Source organism: Lithobates pipiens, unplaced genomic scaffold (assembly GCF_037356315.1).
Source record: "Lithobates pipiens isolate NorthernLeopardFrog02 unplaced genomic scaffold, aLitPip1_a1.2 Scaffold_10, whole genome shotgun sequence".
Lineage (NCBI taxonomy): Eukaryota > Metazoa > Chordata > Amphibia > Anura > Ranidae > Lithobates > Lithobates pipiens.
The window spans coordinates 159540801-159562211 of NW_027507686.1; the positions used below are offsets into that span (position 1 = coordinate 159540801).

The following is a 21411-nucleotide window of genomic DNA, read 5'->3' on the forward strand; positions in this document are numbered from 1 at the left end:
TGTGTTGTGATCAGACCATGTGACTGGTAAAATTTTGGATGCTAGGATTTCAGGCAGCATACCTATGGCTAGAAATATATGATCGATCCATGAAAATCAACAATGGGGATATGAATAGTGTGTGTACTGTCCTTTTGGTTGGATTCAACTCACGCTAGGAGTCCACTAAATTGTGTTGCGAAAAAGAATGTTGGGAATATTTTCGACTGAGGTATTGGTGATTTGTCTAAAAAGGGGAAGAGTCTGATTATAATCTCCACATGTAATTACTGTACCTATTTTGTGTGATTCCACCACCTGTAAAAGATGTGAAAGGAAAAAAGTAGGTTAGGGGCATAATATGACACTATTGTGATAGCAGTATCCAGTAAATGTCCTGTAAGGATCAGATAATGACCCTCAGGGTCTTTAATCTCCTTTAATCATGTAAATGGAATAGTGGGATGGAATGCAATAAGAACACCACGCTGTTTAATAAAAGCTGAGGCAGTATATACTTGAGAATATATCCTACTGAAAAATGTATGTGTGGATTGTGTTGTGAAGTTAGTTTATTGAAGGCACAAAATATGCACCTTCCTAGAGGTGAAGGAATGAAAGGCTTTTGTACTTTTTTTGTGGAGGGTACATTAGTTACTGTCAGTTGTCCACTGTTTCAATGAACAAATTGAGGGTAGCAAGAAGGAAACGCAGGGAACATCCCTAAAGGATAAGGAAAGCCAACTGTTAATATTTTACCATAGATATTTAAACAACAAGAACAAAATTGCCCAAGCAGGAACTGATGGTCTGAGAACTGCAAAATATGGTTAATGAAAATGAATCCAAGTTTCATATAAAGCTAACCATGTCAGGTGTATCTATAACATTATGTGATAAAACTGTTAAGATAGTTAGTATATCTCGTTAAGGCAGAGAAAGACTAAAAAAAAAGCAAAAAAAAACTAAACTTTGTAACTGAATTAACATGTATGAAATAAGAATGATAATTCATATAAGTATGAGCTTATGAAAATGGAAAAGATATCCCATTATCATAGCTAAATATTTAAGAGTAAAGTTAGAACCATTTTAAGGCCATATGGAAAATAAATGGTATGAGTTGGTAGACTCAACCAGCTGATGGTTATAAGAACCTCTTTATGAAGCAATCTTATGTCCATCATCAGGAACTGGGTCTGGGGATCTAAAGCAGCCTCTTTTGTTCGAACTATGATATTTGTTTCTTCCTGATGTGGTAGATGATTTGCGTGATAAACATGATGTGGATCTTTGGTGTGTGTCTTTTGAGGTGAGTTTATCATTTGCAGTGTGACATATATATTTGGAGCTTTAGAGCAGGGGTTTCAAAGCCTGTCTATTGATAGTTGAGACAAGTCTGCAAAGAGTTGAAAGTTATGACCTTAGAAAGTTAGAGATTCTTTACTTCTTGCTGTGGCTAAGAGTTGTTCTTTTGTTTGATAAAAATGCAACTTAGCAATAAGTCGCTTGGAAGGGTGGACCTTCAGGTATTTTGGGTGTTAGGGCTCTATGAACCCTGTCTGTCTCGAGACGATCTACTTGTAATTCCTGAAAAGGTGCTATCGTGGCTTGTAAGTCAAATATAGATTCAGGAATACCTCTAATGCGCAAATTGGAGTGTCTTGCGTGATTTTTCATAGTCCCCCAATTTGGTCTGCAACATATTTTCCTCTTTAAGGTTTTCAATCTCTGCTGAGTAATTCACGGTATAGTTTTCTATGTCGTCCCCTCTAGTTTCAAGTTCAGACATGCATTGATCCAGTTTTCTAATCTCTTTAGTGTGGCTGGTTGTTATATGGTGGGCTTTAAGGCTTTATGAAAAAAAAAATTCTATTTGTTTTAACATGGCTGGGAGAACCAATTTATCCTGAGAGGTATCCTCCAGGTTCTCATGATCAAAATATTCTTCTTCTGAGAGAGCCTGAGAATGTGTATATGCATTTAAAGCTTTCACAGCGCCGTGTGAGGATCCTGAGGAGGATGGCTGCCGCTCAGTTTTGGTTGCTGTATGAGAAACCGTGTCTTTGACAGACTTTGGCTTCATATTTAAATGAGGACTGCCGGGGATGAAACCTCAATGTTCCAGCCGAAGTAGGAATTATATACTTGCAGGTGTTTGACGAACGTTGGGAGGACTCCACTGCCGCCTGTTTTGTGAGAAGTGCTTGTTTAAACTACAGAAATGTGAGTTTGTTACTATTTTTAACCACTTGCTTACTGGGCACTTAAACCCCCCTCAGTCCCAGACCAATTTTCAGCTTTCAGCGCTGATGCACTTTGAGTGACAATTACGCGGTCATACAACACTGTACCCAAATGAAATTTTTATCATTTTTTTCCCACAAATAGAGCTTTCTTTTGGTGGTATTTAGTTACAGCTCGGAGTTTTATTTTTTGCTAAACAAACAAAAAAAGATGCAAAAAAAAAAAAATCATGTTTTAATAGTTTGTTATAAAATTTTGCAAATGGGTCATTTTTCTCCTTCATTGAAGTGCGCTGATTAGGCGGCACTGATAGGCTGCATTGGTGGGCACTGATGGGCTGCATTGGTGGGCACTGATGGGCTGCATTGGTGGGCACTGATAGGCATAGTTAAGGCGGCACTAATAGGCACAGATAAGGCGGCACCAATGGGCACAGATAAGGCGGCACTGATGGGCAAAGATGGGCACAGATAAGATGGCACGGATGGGTGGCACGGATAAGTGGCACGGATGGGTGGCACGGATGGGCACTGATAGGTACCACAGATAGATGGGACTGATGGGCACTGATAGGTGGCACTGATAGGTGGCTCTGATAGGTGGCACTGCTGGGCACTGATGGGCGGCACTGCTGGGCACTGATGGGTGGCACTGCTGGGCACTGATGGGCGGCACTGGGGTGCAGCACCTTTGAGGCAGATTTTGGGTGGCACTGTGGGTGGCACTGTGGGCACTGCTGGGTGGCACTGTGGGCACTGCTGGGTGGCACTGTGGGCACTATGGGCACTGCTGGGTGGCACTGACACGCGAGGAGGAATACTAGCCGATTACCGGCTCCGTTTTATCACATGATCAGCTGTCATTGGCTGACAGCTGATCACGTGATAAGGGGTCGGGATCGACCCCTTACACGGATCGGTGATCAGGCGAGTCTCACGGACTCGCCGATCACAGAGCGCGCCGCGCGCGCCCCTCAGGGGGCGCGCAGGCCGCTCGTAACCGGGACTACGTCAATAGACGTAGTCCCGGCAATCTAGGTCCGCGCTAATGCCGTCATTCGGCAATAGCGCGGATCCCAAGTGGTTAAATAAATTTTGATTTTAATGGAATTACACTATATGGCCCTATGTTTTCTTTCCATATATCCATTATCTTGAACTGGGCCTTTATATGCGAGGAGAGAGCCTACTGTGGTTGTGAAGAATTTTTGGATGGTTGTCTGACATTTTAGCGCTTGCTAGTTCGTGTTATTGGGCATTCCAATACCGGCCAATTCAAGTGTCCACGATCAATAGAGAGCTTGAAAGACCCTTAGAATATACATTCTCTTGGGTCATAACCATCTGGTAAGCCTGCATCTGTTAAGGTGGCGGTATTATCACGTGGGTGTTCACATGTCTACCCTTTTGGGGACCGGACGCTATATTTGAAGTGTCATTTACACGTGGGACTCGAACATTTCTCTGGACACAAAGAGACTTTATATTTGCACTTTCTTATATTTTTTTATTCATGAGCACAACGATTTGGTGTTCACTTATTCATTTAAAAAATTTATTTTTGTAAGGTCTATGTGGTTTTATACATGGATGTTTAATTGTTTATAATTTTGTTTCGATTTAACGGTTTAGCGCTACACTTTTTTAATATTTGTACGGGTGTTTGACAAACACCTGCCGTTATTAGGGCTTTACCATCCTTCAGGTAGCGGAGCTTCAGACGGGCATGTCCGCTCCGCTTGGCACCACACATGCATCTGCTTTTCCTTTCCTACCACCCCTTTTTCCAGTACTCCTCTGACATATTTTCCCATCTCACTTTTCAAACCTTTCTCCTGGGCTCTTCATCTAATTGTTCTCATCCCTTGTGGCTCATATTCTAATTTATCGTATTTGCCCTATACTAAAAATGTTAATATGCTCCTAATACATTGTGAAATACACAAAAACTCTAGATACTACTTATGTATCCCTAATAATTTATAATGTTTTACCTAATGTTTTCATACTCTAGTGTGTTTTTTTGTGTTGAATATTTATATCTAGCATTGCAGTTTGCTTCTTGTTACATTATCACACTTTCTATCAAAAATAAATAAATAGAAAAAACAATATTGAAATGGAAACATACCAACTGTGACCTGGGGGACAGGTAGCAGGTGTAAAGCTCCCTGGGATGAGCAGTTTTCTCAGGCACAGGTACCAACTCCAGAGATCAAGTGACCAACAGTGCTGTGTTTATTTGTGGTATATACAAGTCCATATACAGGTGCTGTACAGTGCTCCAGAAAAACAAAATAAAGGGCAAAAGTAGCAAAACACGAAACCTAGCCGTGTCACGGCTCTAGCTATACAATCTGCAGGCCCTCACTACCAGGCTGAACAACCCTTACGCTTTTCAGTCTCTACAAAGAACTGCTTAACAGGTTTTACCAACCTTACTCTCTTCAAAGACCAACTTTGTGTGAATGTCCCAGGCAGAGAGCAAAGGCTGTCTGCTCAGGTGAGCTTAAATTAGCCTGGGGAAGAGGACCAAGACCCGAACTGGATCATGGATCACAGATTTCTAAATGTGTACGAGAGGAGCCTGGGAGACGTATAAACCCTGAAAAGGACTTTTCCTGGCTCTCTCTGGGACGCTCTGCTACACAACATAACAGTTAGTTGCCTCTGTATATCAGTGATATTTAGCATTTTGGGCATTGTTTCTGTAAGGGAATGGCTTTTTAAACAATGTCCTTTGCAATTCTACGCTAATAATAAGATAATAATAATAAGAGTTTTATGTTTATCAACACATCCCTGGTTGTTAACTGGTGGAAGGTAAAAGTCATCATTTAACTGACAGTTTTAAAGTATAACTATCTTTGCCTCACCTGCAATACCTATTATATTACATAACAGTAAATGTAACCCCCTCTACCCATTTTGTACAATTTTGTATAATTCCATTTTATTTTTCCTGATGTACTTTAAATCCCTAATATAAAGTTAAGTATTGCTGTCCGATATCGTCATTGACATATATTTTACAATGTCTCACCTTTAGTTATGTCCCAGTTAGTTTCCTATATCTTTTTAAACATGTTATTGTGGGAAAAAATAAATAAAGCATTACTAAAGGCAAAACTTTTTTTTAGTTTTGGAAAGAGGGGTGGTGGATTTTTATTGCTATCTGTGTCCCTGTTAGGCAGATTCACCCTCTCTATTTATCCTGTTTACCGTTCATTTCATTGAAAGTGAAAGTGAAAGTAAAGGAAAATACCAGATTTGGGGTTGTCCCCAGAAAAGTAATAGAGGGAATATCTTACAATAGGGACACTAGTTCTGTTGACCTGGGGGACCCCAAGAGATTCCCTCTCACTTCCTGTTTGGCTATGGGACAGGAAGTGATGGTAAATCTTCCCAATACAGATGGTAAAATAAACCACACAAATTGTATTTTGGACAGCATTAGGAAGCATAAGAACCCCTGTTAGGTTTTTGCTAGGTAGATTTCCCAATACAGTCACAATGAAAACAGTCAAACCATAGAGGAAGTGATGAGAAATCTGCCACAGAGACACAGGAGATTATTTACTAAAGGAAAATCCACTTTGCAATACAAGTGCACTGCAAGTGCACGTGAAAGTACACTGAAAGTACACTTGGAAGTGCAGTCGCTGTAGATCTGAGGGGGACATTCAAGGAAAATAAAAAACAGCATTTTAGCTTGCACATGACTGGAAGATAAAATCAGCAGTGCTTCCCCTCAGATCTACAGCGACTGCACTTCATAGTGCACTTTCAGTGCACTTGTAGTGCAAAGAGGATTTGCCTTTAGTAAATCAACCCCCACAGGGGCTGATTTACTAAAGGCGCTTTGCAAGTGCAGTTGCACCAGAGTTTGGTAAATGAGGTGAAAATTCACTTTGCAAAGGATACCCAAAGACAGAGTGCAACTGAACTTTGAAAGTGCACAGTCTATTTGCCTTTAGTCAATCAACCTCACAGACAGCAATACAAGTTGACTGGGTTCCTAGCCTTTTCTTACTCTACTAGAAGCAAAAGAGTTTTCTCTCTGTCTGCTGCGGTTAGCAGTAAAACATGAAAATTGTCCTAATCCTTCCTTACCTTCAGATTCCACCTCTCACCTTATTTCCTTTTATTAACGTAGTTTGCATAAAAATGTTCTGTGTTGTTTCTCATGATTCTTCCTCCCCTGACTCTTCTTTCTTGTAGTGGGATCTGGTCTGTAGTCATCGTAGAATGAGACAACTGGCTCAGTCCATTTACATGTCAGGAGTTCTGGTTGGGTCCATTGTGTTTGGAGGTCTCTCAGACAAGTAAGATTTTGCCAGATCATATGTTCCACTGTCTATCTAGCAAGGGCATAACTACATATGGGGCCCCATAGTAAAGACTACTGTCATTTATCTTAACATAAGGTATGTGCAAATGAAGGCAGGTAGCAGGAGAGATGTCATCATTTGGCACCATTCTTTCTATGGCAATTATCAATTGTTTGACACAGTCTCGAGACATAAAACACTTGGTGTGTAAAGCACGGTAAAACCCCTCATGGATTTTTTGAGAGGTTGATCAAAATGTTGGTAAAAAATATATATTTTACAGTAACAAGATAAAATAGTACAAATCAGCGATGAACATCATATAGTATTAAATGGGTTGTAAAGCTTTGTTTTTTTATTTTCTAAATAGGTTCCTTTAAGCTAGTGCATTGTTGATTCACTTACCTTTTCCTTCGATTTCCCTTCTAAATGTTTTTTTTCTTTGTCTGAATTTCTCACTTCCTGTTTCTTCTCAGTAAACTTCACACCATCATCCTAGCGGTTTTAGTCAGCCAGAACAGCTTACTGAACAGCTTACTGAGGAGGAACAGGAAGTGAGAAATTCAGACAAAGAAAACAAAGGAAAAAAACATTTAGAAGGGTAATCGAAGGAAAAGGTTAGTGAACCAACAATGCACTAGCTTAAAGGAACCTATATAGAAAATAAAAAACAAACCTTTACAACCCCTTTAATGCACGCTTCAGAGTGGTAGAGTGGTGGTAGGGTGGCCACAGAACATTTTTGAAAAAAAGTTTTTCTATGTTTCTGTTATAAAATTTTGTTTTCTCCTTCACTGATGGGCACTGATGAGGAGGCACTAATATGTAGAATTGATAAGCAGCTCTGATATGCAGCACTGATGAGCACCGATATGTGGCACTGATAGTGGCACTGATGGGCACTGACAGGTGGCACTGATTGACACTGACAGGCATCACTGATGGGCACTAATAGATGGCACTGATGGGCAGCACTAATGATGAGGTACTGACAGCCTTTACTGATGGGAACTGACTGACACTTTGGTGGGCACTGACTGGCAGCTGATGGGCAGTGATTGGCAGATGTGGTGGGCACCTCTGATGGGGGCTGAGCTGACAATAAATGCACTGATTGTCAGCGGAGACCCCCTTCTGACAGCAAAACCGCCGATCGCCTCTCCCTATCAGTGCGAACCAAGGAGAGACGTTTACCGGCACTTCCTGGTTACACGCTGTGATCAGCTGTGATTGGTCACAGCTGATCGCGTGGTAATGAGGTGGTCATGAAAAAGTGATCATGACGTGGTCATGAATTGATGAATTTCAGATAAAGAGAAAGTGTGCTCAATGAAGGCTGTCCAGCGAGTAAAGAAACGTTTGGTGGGTCCGAAGTTTTGTAACCAGTTTTTTCAGATACAAGAGCATTTTCAGCTCCCTCTTGAATGTGGAGCGAGATGGACTGTGTGGAGATGTCAAGGCCTTAGGTAGGGCCCTCCTGGCCACTAGAAGACAAAGATGCATTCAATGGGTAATCGATAGGGGTTTACCGGTGTCCAGAGAGGCAGCATCAGTAGGCACTCTGTAGCTGAACAGACAAATTAGGGGGTCCGTAGGCAGCCTGGGCCTGGTGATTCCATAGATGTAGTGAACAATTTTATCCTAGTAATCCTGAATTGTTGTACAAGTCCAGAAACCATGTAGTAGCGTGGTGACACTGCCAGCAGAGGATTTGATGAGTTCATCAGAGCGTGTATAAACCCCCTGTCGATGAGCATGAATTGTGTCCATTGCTCATTGACTGGAGCTTTGTGGTGTCCTCTATCTCTAGGAGATCCTTAGACCAGGTTTTTTTGCCCCATCGAGGATGTGGTTTGTTGCAGTAGTTGAGAGTATAGTATCGAGATGGAGTAAGTTCTTGTTTCACCACCCTGTCCACCACTGGATGTTCCAGTGTAGTCTGTATTTGGCCTAGTTGTGTTTTAAAAAAATCCACCAGCTATTAATTGTGAAAGATATGGTGAGGGGGTTGACAGTACTGCTTAAAGATCTCCTGAAAGGATCAGAAGGTACAGGTGCCTGGGCGAATTGAAAAAACAGCTCGTGTAAAACCCTGGGAGGTCTAGAGGAGGAAAGCCTCATGCTCCATTCCTGGAGGGAGCATGGGAATTAGCAACACCATTAGAAATTGTAGATGGAGCACCTATGAGTCTACATATCTCCCACCACGCTATCATGGTGTCCTGGATTAAAGAGTTACTTCTTAAATGGGAAGATAAGACCTTCAATGGAGAAAGAAGCACCACTGACAGATTGAGGGGGGATACTCAGACCATCTGGTATACCCTAAAGTTTGTGGACCGATGTAGTAGCTAATCTATGCCCTGCCTAAGAAGACATGAGAGATTATATAAAATGATGATTAGACAACCCCTCCTTCATGTTTAAGAAGATACCGTTTATGGCTAGCAAATACAAGGCCATTTGGATCGCCATAGAAAAGCCGATAGGGCCTGTTAAGATTTTGTATATATTTATGCTTAAGCAATATGGGTAAAGTTTGCAGGGGATATAGCAGTCTGGCAAATGAGACCGTCTTCTGAAAAACGAAATGGGAAGAGTCATTCTGCCACGTACCTTCAAGCAGTGCCTGACGAGCAGAGGAGGTACGAGAAGCAGATGGCAGTGGTAGTAGAAGGGGCTGGTTTGCTGTGGATGCAGGCACATTGTGGATACAGGTGTGCTCTGGATGCAGGTACATTGCAGGAGCTGGTGTACTGCGGATGCATTTATGTAGAGGCTGTTGGAAGCTGAGGAGACTGCTCAGACAAGCCAGGTTATACACAGGAGATCAGATACATCAGAGACATCAAGCAAAGAATGGTCAAAGTTCAGGCACAGGTTTGGCAGCAAAGAAAATCAAGTAGATGCAGAAGAATCAGGGTCAAGGCAAGCCAGGGTCAGGATTGGAGAGAATCAGGATGCTCAGGAAGCCAGATCAAACAAGATCAAGGACAGGAACAGGATACAGGGGAAAGTTGCAGATCAGACAGCAAATCCCTAGTGCAGCTGCCCTCCTTATATATGATATTTGGGCGCCAATGGTAATGGGGCGCACGCACACACGTGCAAATATTTGTGTGCATGTGCCTATTCAAACAACTGTGATTGACAGGCTGGATATTTGTGTGGTTATGCCCATGCATGCCTGATTGCCTCTGCCCTTGCACCTCTGCTGCACTATGGCCGTCATGTTCCTGACACTACTACGCTTCCAGTTCATGGGTGATCTTTTCAAAAATAGGAGAGTAGTTAAGTTGATAAAGAGATGATGGATCACGTCCTATTCTAATATCTAGATAAGTTATATACCTAGTGACCGCCTACAGTGGGCAGGATTGGGTCCATAGTCTGGAGTGTGTTGGAAGGGGGGTGTAGTGGGAGAACCTCACTGTTGGTGAAATGAATTTGGAAACCCGAACATTGTTGAAAGTTGGAGAAAAGATCCTGGCTGATAGGAAGGCCATTGGATACCACAGAGGAAAAGATTAAAATATAATTCGTGAAAAGTGCAGTGCACATCTTTGTATCACCAATCTGAATGCTTGTAAGAAGTGGATGGTTATTAAGAAGCCAGGACGGGTATTCTCTGGCCAGGTTGAAAAATAAGAGGGAAAGAAGGCAGCCCTGACACATGCCCTCTGTCAAATGGATAGGAGCTTAAGTTCCTGAAGTGACCAGACACGCTGTGGAAGCTGAGTACATCGACCGTATGAATTTCACTACTAGGCCCAAGAACCCAAATGTCCTTACCACCAGAAATAACCATTGGAAATTAATATTATCAAAGGCTTTTTCCGCATCAAGGGAATTAATGGCCGTGCCATTTCCGGGTGGAGTTTAGCTTGTTTCAGGGCAATGATGACCTTGCGGATATGAAGAACTGTCTGCCCATAAAGATCCCCGCCTGTGCTGGATGTAAAATTTTAGGGAGGTTAGTAGCCAATCAGGAAGCAACGATTTTAGACAAGATGTTTGCATCTACATTAATTAGGGATATCGGGTAATAAGTACCAAGGCGAGTCGGGTCTTTCCCCTTTTGCACCAGTAATTTTATAAACGCCATGGATCCCATAAGAAGATAGGGTCCTCCCTCTCAAATACCATTAAAAACATGTAGCATCGTGTGCCGGTATATAGTCTTGGGTCAACTTGTAGAATTCTGGCGAGTATCCATTGGGACTAGGAGGGGCCTTGTTATTTGACAAATGTTTAATGGCAGAGAGGATTTTGACTATCGAGAGCATTTAGCATGTTCATCTGGGAGTCGGATAATGCAGGCAGTTTGAAGAAAGTGAGAAGGGATTCCACCTTATCTAAGTCTACGGAATCCTCAGAGTGCAGTCGTTCATAAAATTCAGTCTTAAAAGAGGTTATTTCTGGTTGGGAATTTGTAAGGGACCCTTAATATTCCTCAGCGATATGATATGTATGGGTTTGCGAGGCCCACAGAGATTGGCAAACATCTTACCAGCCTTTTTGTCAAATTTATGGAATTGTAGAAAGTGGTAGTTTGCCTTGGTCCATTCACTTAGGTCTTCCCAGAAGTCAAAGCAATGTTTTGTGGCTAGCCAGGTCTGTCTAGTCTCTGAAGAGTGGTTTGATAGTAAATCTGCTTGGGCTTTACGGAGAGCATCACTTGCCTAACAGAATTGCTCTAAAGAATGCTTTTTAAATTGGGTTGATTTTTGCCTCGTAGGACATCCTGTCTTCCAAAACAGATTGGGGTCAGATATATGCTTGGTTAGTATTCTGATTAGTTGGTTATTCTGATTAATAAGAATGAAATCATTCAATGAAGTATAAATTGAATGGAAAACAATCCCCATTATCCATTTTATAGGATGGGAACTGCCATGGAGAAGGCGTGCTACAGGGTTTGAAGTCATCTAGGGTAACCAATAGGACTATGGTCCCAGATGGTTATTGCAGTGCCTGGGGAGTTGACTGCATAAATGTTGGTAATGGCTAGTCCTTTGACACTATTGTTAAATGGATTGCTAGTTTGTGGCCCTCCTGATCCCTGTCCACCGAGCAGATAGTGTATGGCAGGCATTTGTGAATGAGGATGGCTACTCCCTCTTTTTGCTCCACTGCTGAGGAACCAACAACCTCTCCCACCCAGAGTTTCTTAAGGCAGTGAAAGACATTTTCAGTCAAATGGATCTCCTGGAGAAGAATCACATCTGCCTGTAGATGTTTTAAGTGATAGGTTTTTCATCCGCTTGTTCAGCGCCCCTTGAAATGACCTGTATAATTGAAGCTGGGCTAGTAAGGGCTTGCTAAATTAAAATTCCCCTGATAAAGAGAGGAAAGAAGGGAGAAGACGTGGACCCACACCCTACTCTAAGAGCAGTAGCTCTCTTATACATGGAAGGGAAAGCTAATATTTAAGATGTACAGGGATCAGCCTAGTACCCTGAGTGTAAGAGACCCTGAAGGAGTGATCTAGTCTACTCAAAACAGAACAGGAGTTAATTTAAGCTCAACCAAAAGAAATAAGGAGGCTAAACCATAAAACATCAGTCATATATATCTATTGACTTCACTTTTTTCAGTCCAACACACATAATATGTTGGGGACAAAAAAAACCACACCAGAAACACCATCTGTATCTAGACAAGGAAGCTAGCATTTCCTGACAAGAAAAACCATGCAGAGCATACAATGTAAAACAGGATTCTCTGACTTGGAAGCCTTTGAAGTGGGGAAAGCATCAGTTGGTTAAGTACAATACCGCCAGCTCAATATCAGGTATGCCCCATGGTAAGCAGAGAGGTGTCATCCTGTAGCGATCAGCGAATAATTGACCGGTTAAAGAAAGAGGCATTGAGCCCATGCTTGGAAGGAGGATTTGTAGGGCTGCTTTGTTGCCTAGATACACCCGTGGCTAGAGAGTATGGATGAGCCGAAGACAAAAACTGCCTTTTTTGGGAGCAGTGATTTTATTAATGCTTAAAGTGAAACAATAAAAATGAAATATTCATTTAAATATTGTGCCTGGGGGTGTCCTTAGTCTGCCTGTAAAGTAGCACATCCTTTCCGTGTTTATAACAGTACCACAGTAAAGTAATAAATGTCATTTAAAACTGCTTGTGGCTGTAATGTATTGTCAGATCCCGGCAATCTAAATAAAAATCATTTAAAAAAACAGTGTGGGTTCCCCCCAGTCCATTACCAGGCCCTTTGGGTCTGGTATGAATATTAAGGGGAACCACATCCCAAAAATACAAAAAAATGGCGTGGATGTCCCCCCAAAATCTATATATACTATATGGCTTGCCCTATATACTCTGGGGCCTTAGGTGTTGGTGTAATCCCTCACATTTACTCTTGTTGGTCGCAGGAATGGGCCCTGCTGTGAAATATTATATCAAAAATTGTAAGTACATGCCCCTGTTAAACAGGGGCATAAAAATTGGGCCTTGGATGGTGGGCCTTGGGTGGTGGAGCCCTAAACCAAAAATATTGTTGGAAGCTAGCATCATCAAGATTGAGGAGGAAAAGGATAGCCAGCACAGGCAGTCTTCAAGGGATCCCAGATCCATATCAAATCCAATCAGTTACATCAGCATTAGGTGCTTGATAGCTGCTGATCAAAGACTAATTCATTTTCATGAATAAGCCTATCAATGGAGTCTGTGGACAGGTACACTCTTTGATCTGCTACAAACCCTCAAGCAGCACTGAATGTGCAATCAGAAAGCATGCTGGATGCAGGACAGGCCAGTAGCTCAATTGCATATTGAGCAATTTCTGGCCAGTGGTTCATCCTCAAGAAACCCAGTAACCCAGTGGATGCTCTGTTGGAAAGGTCTCCAAGTACCCTTAGATATTCCATGACCATATAATGCAGACGCTGGCGATGGTTGCTTGAACAGATCAGACGGCACTGAGAACTGACATTTTTTTAAAGACATTGGTCAGCCAGCCACCTTCTCCACCGCTCTTCCTCTAACTGAACGAAGCCTCAGCAACACGTTGTCCAGCACCAGGAAATGGTAACCTCCCAGGGTCTGGAAATACATTACACAAACCTTTCTTCAAGGCCTCCTGAAGATGTTTCATCTTCTGCTCCCTCTGCAAAGGCAGGATGAGTTCTGCAACTTTACCCTTGTAAGGTGGATCAAGAAGGGTTGCCAGGCAGTAATGATCACTCTCCTTGAAACCACAAATTCTAGGGCCCTTTCTCAGGCATTGCAGAATCAGGGTACTCTGGGTTACTAAGGATCACATTATCCCTAACTATCTCCTCCCAGCCACATACAACTCCTTGGGTTTCTAGGGAATGAAAAGAATCTCTTGAAGACTGCTGCTCAGTGTTATCCTCTACATCTATGCTGACACAATCTTCCTCCTCCTACTCTTCTTCCCGGGTTTTTGGCAGGCCAGCAGGAATGCTATCTGGATAAAGGGGGCCTTGAGAGGAAAGGAAGCCCTCCTCTTCCTCCTGCTGTTCTGCCTCAAGTGCCCTTTCCATCATTCCACAAAGTGTGTGTTCCAGCAGGAAGACTAGAGGGACAGTGTCACTGATGGATGCATTTTCGCTGCTCACCATCATTGTGGCCTCCTCAAATGGTGGCAGGACAGTGCATGCATCCTTAATCAGTAGCCGCTGGCATGGTGAAAAGAAGCCAAGCTCCCCTGTCCCTGTCCTGGTGCCATACTCACGCAGGTACTTATTGATGGCCCTCTGCTGTGTGTGCAGCCGCTGCAGCATTGCTAACATTGAGTTCTACTGATGGGCATGTCACAAGCGAGGCAGTTGCTAGGTAGCTTGCATTCCCTTTGAATGTCAGCCAGCCGAGCACTGGCATTGTATGAAAAGAAATAAACAGAAATTACTATAGACTTCTCTGGCCTGCCTTAGGAGATCTTGTAAGCCTGGGTACCTGCTCAAGAACTGTTGCAACACCAAAATTCAGGACACGTGCCAAACATGGAACATGGGTCAAGTGTCCCTGTCAGAGGACCATTCCTGGCTGAAACTGGTGTGGCATCAACCAACTCTGATCCTGCCCCTGCAGAGCTGACAGAATCTCTGCCCCAGTGTGGCTCCTGTCTCCTAGGCGGTCCAACTCAAGCACTGCATGGCATCTTTTAGCCTGACTTGTGCATAGCCCCTTGACCACTTATGGAGCACCACTGGTTCAGAGGAAAAATCTGCAGAAGAGGCCATAGAGGAAGAAGAAGAGGAGGTGTGGAGGAAAGAGCTGTGGCAGAATCACCACTAGCATTTTGGAGGTGTGGGGGTGGAACAAGCTCCAACAACACTGAACCCTGTCCTGGATCCTTCCCAGCTGCCAGCAGAGTTAGCCAGTGTGCCGTGAAGGTAACATCCCTGCCCATGCCTGCTGGACCATGAGTAAGCGGTAATATGAACCTTACTGCTGATTGTCCTGTCCAACGAGGCCAAAGCATTGCCTTTCACATGCCGGTAAAGAGTCGGAATGGCTTTCCATAAAAAGAAATGGCATTTTGGAACCTGCCACTGAGGTACAGCACATTCCACAAATTAACGAAAGGGGCAGAGTCTACCTGCTGAAAAGGCAGCAGTTGCAGCAACTGGGGTAGGGAAATGTGCCTGCTAAAATCAATTGGTGGTGTACTGCTAGCAGATTGGCTGCAAGTACTTGGAACACCTATTGCTCTACCTTCATTCCTCTCAGTGCAGGTTTTTGAGAGGCCTGAAGGGTTGGAGATCCCAGATGAGGAGCAAACAGAAGTCCACCTTTTTCTTTGATGTGGGTCTTTCAAGTGCTGTTAACGGACAACTAACGGACTGCATGGAAGGTTATCATATGTCAAGCATGTTGTGCCCAAGTGGCTGCTGCCTTCTTGGAGTTGTGCCACATCCTGCCTTCTTGGAGTTGTGCCTCCTCCTCCTTATTTTCCTCCTCTCTTCTCTCAGGCACCCAAGTACAGTCAGTGACAGTGACTAAGGTTGAGCCCAACACCCTCCGGTTCGCAGCAGAACATGCAAACAGGCAAAAATTCAAACACCATTCAATTCTATGTGACACGAAAATAAATAATCAAAAGTGCTAATTTTAAAGGCTTATATGCAAGTTATTGTCATAAAAAAGTGTTTGGGGACCTGGGCTTTTTTTTTCTGGAGCAATGTTTTTTTAATGATTGAAACAATAAAAATGAAGTGAAACAATAAAAATGAAATGTTCCTTTAAATATCGTGCCTGGGGGGTGTCTATAGTATGCCTGCAAAGTGGCAAATTTTTCCCATTGTTTAGAACAGTACCACAGCAAAATTTCATTTCTAAGGGAAACATTGTCGTTTAAAACTGATCGCGGGTGTCGAGTTTCGGCAATATAGATAAAACTCATTGAAAAAAAGAGCATGGGTTCTCTCCCACCATGTCCATTACCAGGCCCTTTGGGTCTGGTATGAATATTAAAGGGAACCCCGAACCAAAAAAAAAAAAAAAATGCGTGGGTATCCCCCTAAAATCCATACCGGGCCCTTCAGGCCTGATATGGAAATTAAGGGGAATCCTGCACCAATTATTTTTACAAAAATGGCGTAGGGGTTCCCCCAAAATCCCTACCAGATCCTTCAGGTCTGGTATGGATTTTAGGGTAAACCTACACCAAATTTTTTTTTAAATGGCGTAGGGTCCCCCCCAAAATCTATACCATACCCTTATCCGAGCACGCAACCTGGCAGGCCACAGGAAAAGAGGGGGGATGAGAGAGTGAGAGAGCGCCCCCCTCCTGAACCATACCAGGCCACATACCCTCGACATGGGGCGAGTGCTTTGGGGTCTGATGGGGGTATGTGAGCGGGAGGCTTATTGGAATCTGAAAGCCCCCTTTAACAAGGGGACCCCCATATCCTGGCCTCCCCCTGTGTGAATTGGTAATGGGGTATATACACACACATATATATATATATATATATATATATATATATATACACACACACACATATACATATATATATATATATATATATATATACACCGCCTGAAGTGTATTAGAAACAGTACACCACCAAATGCACTGTAGATATAGGCATACACTGGATGCAGAATATGTATATATATATGAGACTGTATATATATATATATATTGTAATGTTCGGGGGACCAGGTAGATCGCAGGACACAGGCTTTACTCACAACAAAGGGTTTATTAAACTTAAATCGCTTTACAGCAGCCAAAAACACAAAGGAAAAAGTTTTTAGTCTCACCGACTTGCACAGTTCAGAATAGCTGTCTCTATCCAAACAGAGCTTGATCTTGATGGCAGGTAGCTTCCCCTGCCAGGAGCCTTCCAAACAGGACACTGCTGTCCACTTCAGTTGCTGTAACCCAGAACAAACACCAAACACCATCCACCATGTGTTCTCCACTCCTCCACACCCATCTACAACTTCCTGTCTTGCTTTTTAAAGACACTTCCTTAACAGGTGGGTTAATCAATTTTATTCCCTTAAAGAGAGCACAACCCAAACAGAGGGGAAATATAGCGTCCTTCCAGGACCCAGCCACGGCGTCCATTACATATCCCCCCCCTGTGCCCCAACGCCAAGGAGGTGGAGGCAACAGTGGAGCTCAAACAATGGACTCGGGAGAGGGCATCTGCATTTTGATGCAGTCTCCCGGGCCTATGCTCCACCACAAATTTAAATTCCTGGAGTGCCAGGAACCACCGGGTAACCCTGGCATTAGTCCCTTTTCCCTGTCTCAGCCATGTTAAAGGGGCATGGTCAGAAATCAACCTAAACTTCCTCCCCAAAAGGTAATATCTGAGGGATTCCAGAGCCCACTTAATGGCCAGACACTCTCGTTCAATTATGGCATAGTTTTTCTCTGCTGGTGTTAACTTCCTGCTGAGGAAGACTATCGGGTGTTCCTCGCCATGAATAACCTGTGACAACACCGCTCCCAATCCTACATCGGAAGCATCAGTCTGGACAACAAACTCTTCTGAAAAATTAGGTGCTACCAGGACAGGGTGTTGGCACAGCGCCGACTTGAGCTCCAAAAAAGCCTTCTCAGCGTCTGCATTCCACCCCACCATGACCGATTTCCGACCCTTAGTCAGCTCGGTCAACGGAGCCGCCAACGTGGCGAAGTTGGGTACAAATCTCCTGTAGTATCCCACCATGCCCAGGAATGCACGTACCTGCTTTTTTGTGAGGGGGCGGGGCCAATTCTGTATAGCCTCTATCTTGTTGACCTGAGGTTTCACTACCCCTCTACCCACGATATAACCCAGGTATTTCACCTCCTCCATTCCCAAAGCACATTTTTCAGGGTTTATTGTAAACCCCTCCTTCCAAAGAGAGTCCAGCACTGCCTGCACTTTGGGCAAATGCGATTCCCAGTCTTTGCTAAAAATGACTATATCGTCCAAGTACACTGAGGCGTACTCCCGGTGAGATCGTAAAATCCGATCCATTGCTCTCTGGAACGTGGCTGGAGCAGTTTGCAATCCAAAAGGCATCCTTTTGTACTGAAAACTCCCCTCTGGGGTAGAAAAAGCAGTTTTCTCTCTAGCAGCCTTAGTCAACGGTATTTGCCAATACCCCTTGGTAAGGTCTAACGTAGTGATATACCTGGCTGGACCTAGTCTCTCGATAAGCTCATCTACCCGGGGCATAGGGTAGGCATCAAACCGGGAAATTTCATTAAGTTTCCGGAAATCATTGCAGAATCGCAGAGTCCCGTTGGGCTTCGGTACCAACACAATCGGGCTCGACCACTCACTCTGCGATTCCTCAATAATCCCTAAGTCTAACATCTTTTTTACTTCCTCTGAAACGGCCTTCCTTTGAGCCTCTGGGATGCGGTAGGGCCGGATAAAAATTTTGACTCCTGGTTCTGTGACAATATCATGCTCTACGACACTAGTGAGCCCGGGCAAGTCTGAAAATTTTTCTTTATTTCTCTGCAAGAACTCCTTTGCCTGCTGACTTTGGGTTTTAGACAGGGTATTTGCTACTTGGACACTCTCCACCCCAACCCGAGGCTCAAGTTTTGTACTAGCCAGGGAGGTCGCTGGTTCCCTGTCTGTCCAGGGCTTTAACAAGTTTACATGATATATCTGGAAGGGTTTCCTCTTGCCTGGTTGGTGGACTCTATAATTTACCTCTCCCATTTTTTCTACAACCTCGAAAGGGCCTTGCCATCTGGCCAAGAATTTACTTTCCACAGTGGGAATCAACACTGCTACTCGATCCCCCACTTGAAAGTTCCTAATTTTGGCTGCCCTATTAAAGACCCGTCGTTGAGCCTCCTGGGCTTTTTGTAAATGTTCCTTAACTAGCGGCATCACAGTTCGGATCCTCTCCTGCATTTGAGAGACATATTCAAGAACACTTTTATGCTGAATTGGTTCACTTTCCCATTCTTCTTTAACAAAGTCCAGTAGTCCGCGAGGTCTCCGCCCATATACCAATTCAAAGGGCGAAAACCCAGTGGAGGCCTGGGGCACTTCTCGGATAGCAAATAGGAGAGCTGGTAACAGGCAGTCCCAGTCTTTCCCATCCCTTTGTACCACTCTCTTGAGCATAGACTTAAGGGTCTTATTAAAACGTTCTACCAATCCATCTGTTTGGGGATGGTAGACCGATGTGCGCAGCTGTTTAATCCGGAGCAGTTTGCATACATCAGCCATAACCTTCGACATAAACGGGGTGCCCTGGTCTGTGAGTATTTCCTTGGGAAAACCTGTCCGTGTAAACAACTGGAATAACTCCCGTGCAATAGCCTTAGAGGAGGTATTCCGCAGGGGTAGCGCCTCAGGATATCGAGTGGCATAGTCGAGGATCACCAGTATGTAAGAATGACCTCAAGCCGACTTTACCAAGGGACCCACTATATCCATGGCTATCCTCTCGAATGGGACCTCAATTATGGGCAGAGGGACCAACGGGCTCCGGAAATGGGTCGCCGGAGCGGTCAACTGACAGGTGGGACAAGAGGTACAGTATCTCCTTACCTCTGCTTTCAAGCCTGGCCAGTAAAACCGGTCGGCGATCCGTGCCTCCGTCTTTTCAACTCCCAGGTGTCCCCCTAAAACATCATCATGGGCCAGGTCCAGGACCTTGCGTCTATATTGTTGGGGTACCAATAATTGTTCTACCACATTTTCTCTCACTTTAGTAACCTGATAAAGCAATTCATTACATATTGAAAAATGTGGCCACCGCTCATTAGCACCTGGCTCTTGGGGCTCCCCATTTATTACTACAACCTGTTCCCGTGCCCTGGCCAAAGTGGGGTCCTGCATCTGGGCAGTACCAAATGCCCCCTGGGGAACACCCAAATCTGGCAAGTCAGGGGTAGAGGTCATTTCCTCATCGTCTTCCCCCAGCATTACCTGAAGCGGGGAAGGTTCCCCCCCCCTCAGTGTTCAGGTAGGTCTGAGAACCCCACATATTGACATCTTTAACAGTATCAGCACTATTTTCATCATTATTAACCAAAGTCTTGGCGTTTTTATCAACTGGGTCCATATTATGAACATGTGGCATCTCAGGGTTATTACCCTCTACAACAGCAACAGAGGGACTAGTTTCTTCCCAGTCTCTGGACCTTTCAGATAGTTCTCCTTGTCTCCAAAGTTTTGCAAATAATGGACAGTCTCGTCCTATGATAACGTCATGTACCAAGTTCTTTACCACCCCCACCTCTTGAGTACCAGTGCCACATGCTGTGGAGATGGACACCGAGATGAGAGGGTACTCTCCAGTGTCCCCATGAATGCACACAACCCACAAAATTTTGCTTACCGGACCGATCTTCCCAATTACTCTAGGGTGAACCAGGGTTACCATGCTTCCAGAGTCCAGCAAGGCCCATGCAGGGTGGTGGTTCACTTGGACTTCACACTCAAAATTCCTCTCTCCAAGGTCAAGATGTGTTGTACACGATTTATGGGCATAAAAAGACCCCCTCCGAAGAACCCCGCATTCCATGGGTTCTTCCTGCAATGGGCAGTGGGCCCGAGTATGGCCCCAGGCATGACATCGCCAACATTGTACATCCCCTCCTCTCCAATCAGGAACAGGTCGCTGAGGGGGTAACGGGTGTGACTCTTGGCCTTCCGGGGTGTTGGTTCCAGGGCTCCTGGGGACATCCTTTCGAAGGGCGGCAGTTGGTCGGAAGGGCCGTGGCAGACTGGGCCCTTGACGCTTGGTGGGGCCAAGCAGATCCTCCACCACCGTATATCGTTCCACCATCTCAACAAGGCCGTTCGCGGTTTTGGGGTCTCCATGGCTGACCCACCGTTGAAGGTCATCTGGCAGTGACCTTAAGTATCGGTCCAGCATGACCCGCTCCACAATTTGGGGGCCAGACAACACTTCGGGCTGCAGCCATTTTTTTACTAGTTGCACCAGGTCATGCATTTGAGATCGCGGTGGCCGGTTTGAACGATACTTCCATTGGTGCACTCGTTGGGCCCGAACGGCCGTAGTCACCCCCAACCGAGCCAGTATTTCTGCCTTTAGTTTTTGATAATTTTTAGCATCTTCTGGTGGTAGGTCAAAATAGGCTTTTTGAGAATCTCCGGTGAGGAAAGGAGCAATTAAGCCGGCCCACTGGTCCTGGGGCCACCCTTCTCTCTCTGCCGTCCTCTCAAATGTTGCCAGAAACGCCTCTACGTCATCACTCAGGGACATCTTCTGCAAGAAATGGCTTGCCCTTATGGTCACCTGGTTGCCAGGGGCAACGGCCACTTGTTCACGGCCCTGAGAAAGCTGCTGCACTGCTTCTTTTAAGGCCGCCATCTGATCCTGCATAACCCCTTGTTGGGTCGCTTGCTGGGCTGCTAACTGGGCCACCAACA

At 44.4% G+C, this 21411-nt stretch overlaps 1 protein-coding gene across 1 annotated transcript in view; it reads left to right on the top strand.

The window, feature by feature from the left end:
- LOC143934998 (solute carrier family 22 member 6-B-like) overlaps positions 1 to 21411 on the top strand; it is a 145209-nt gene that overhangs the window by 25413 nt on the left and 98385 nt on the right. Inside the window, exon 2 of the mRNA XM_077458556.1 lies at positions 6447 to 6550. Coding sequence (XP_077314682.1) covers positions 6447 to 6550 — 104 coding nt within the window. The remainder of the gene's footprint in view (positions 1 to 6446; positions 6551 to 21411) is intronic.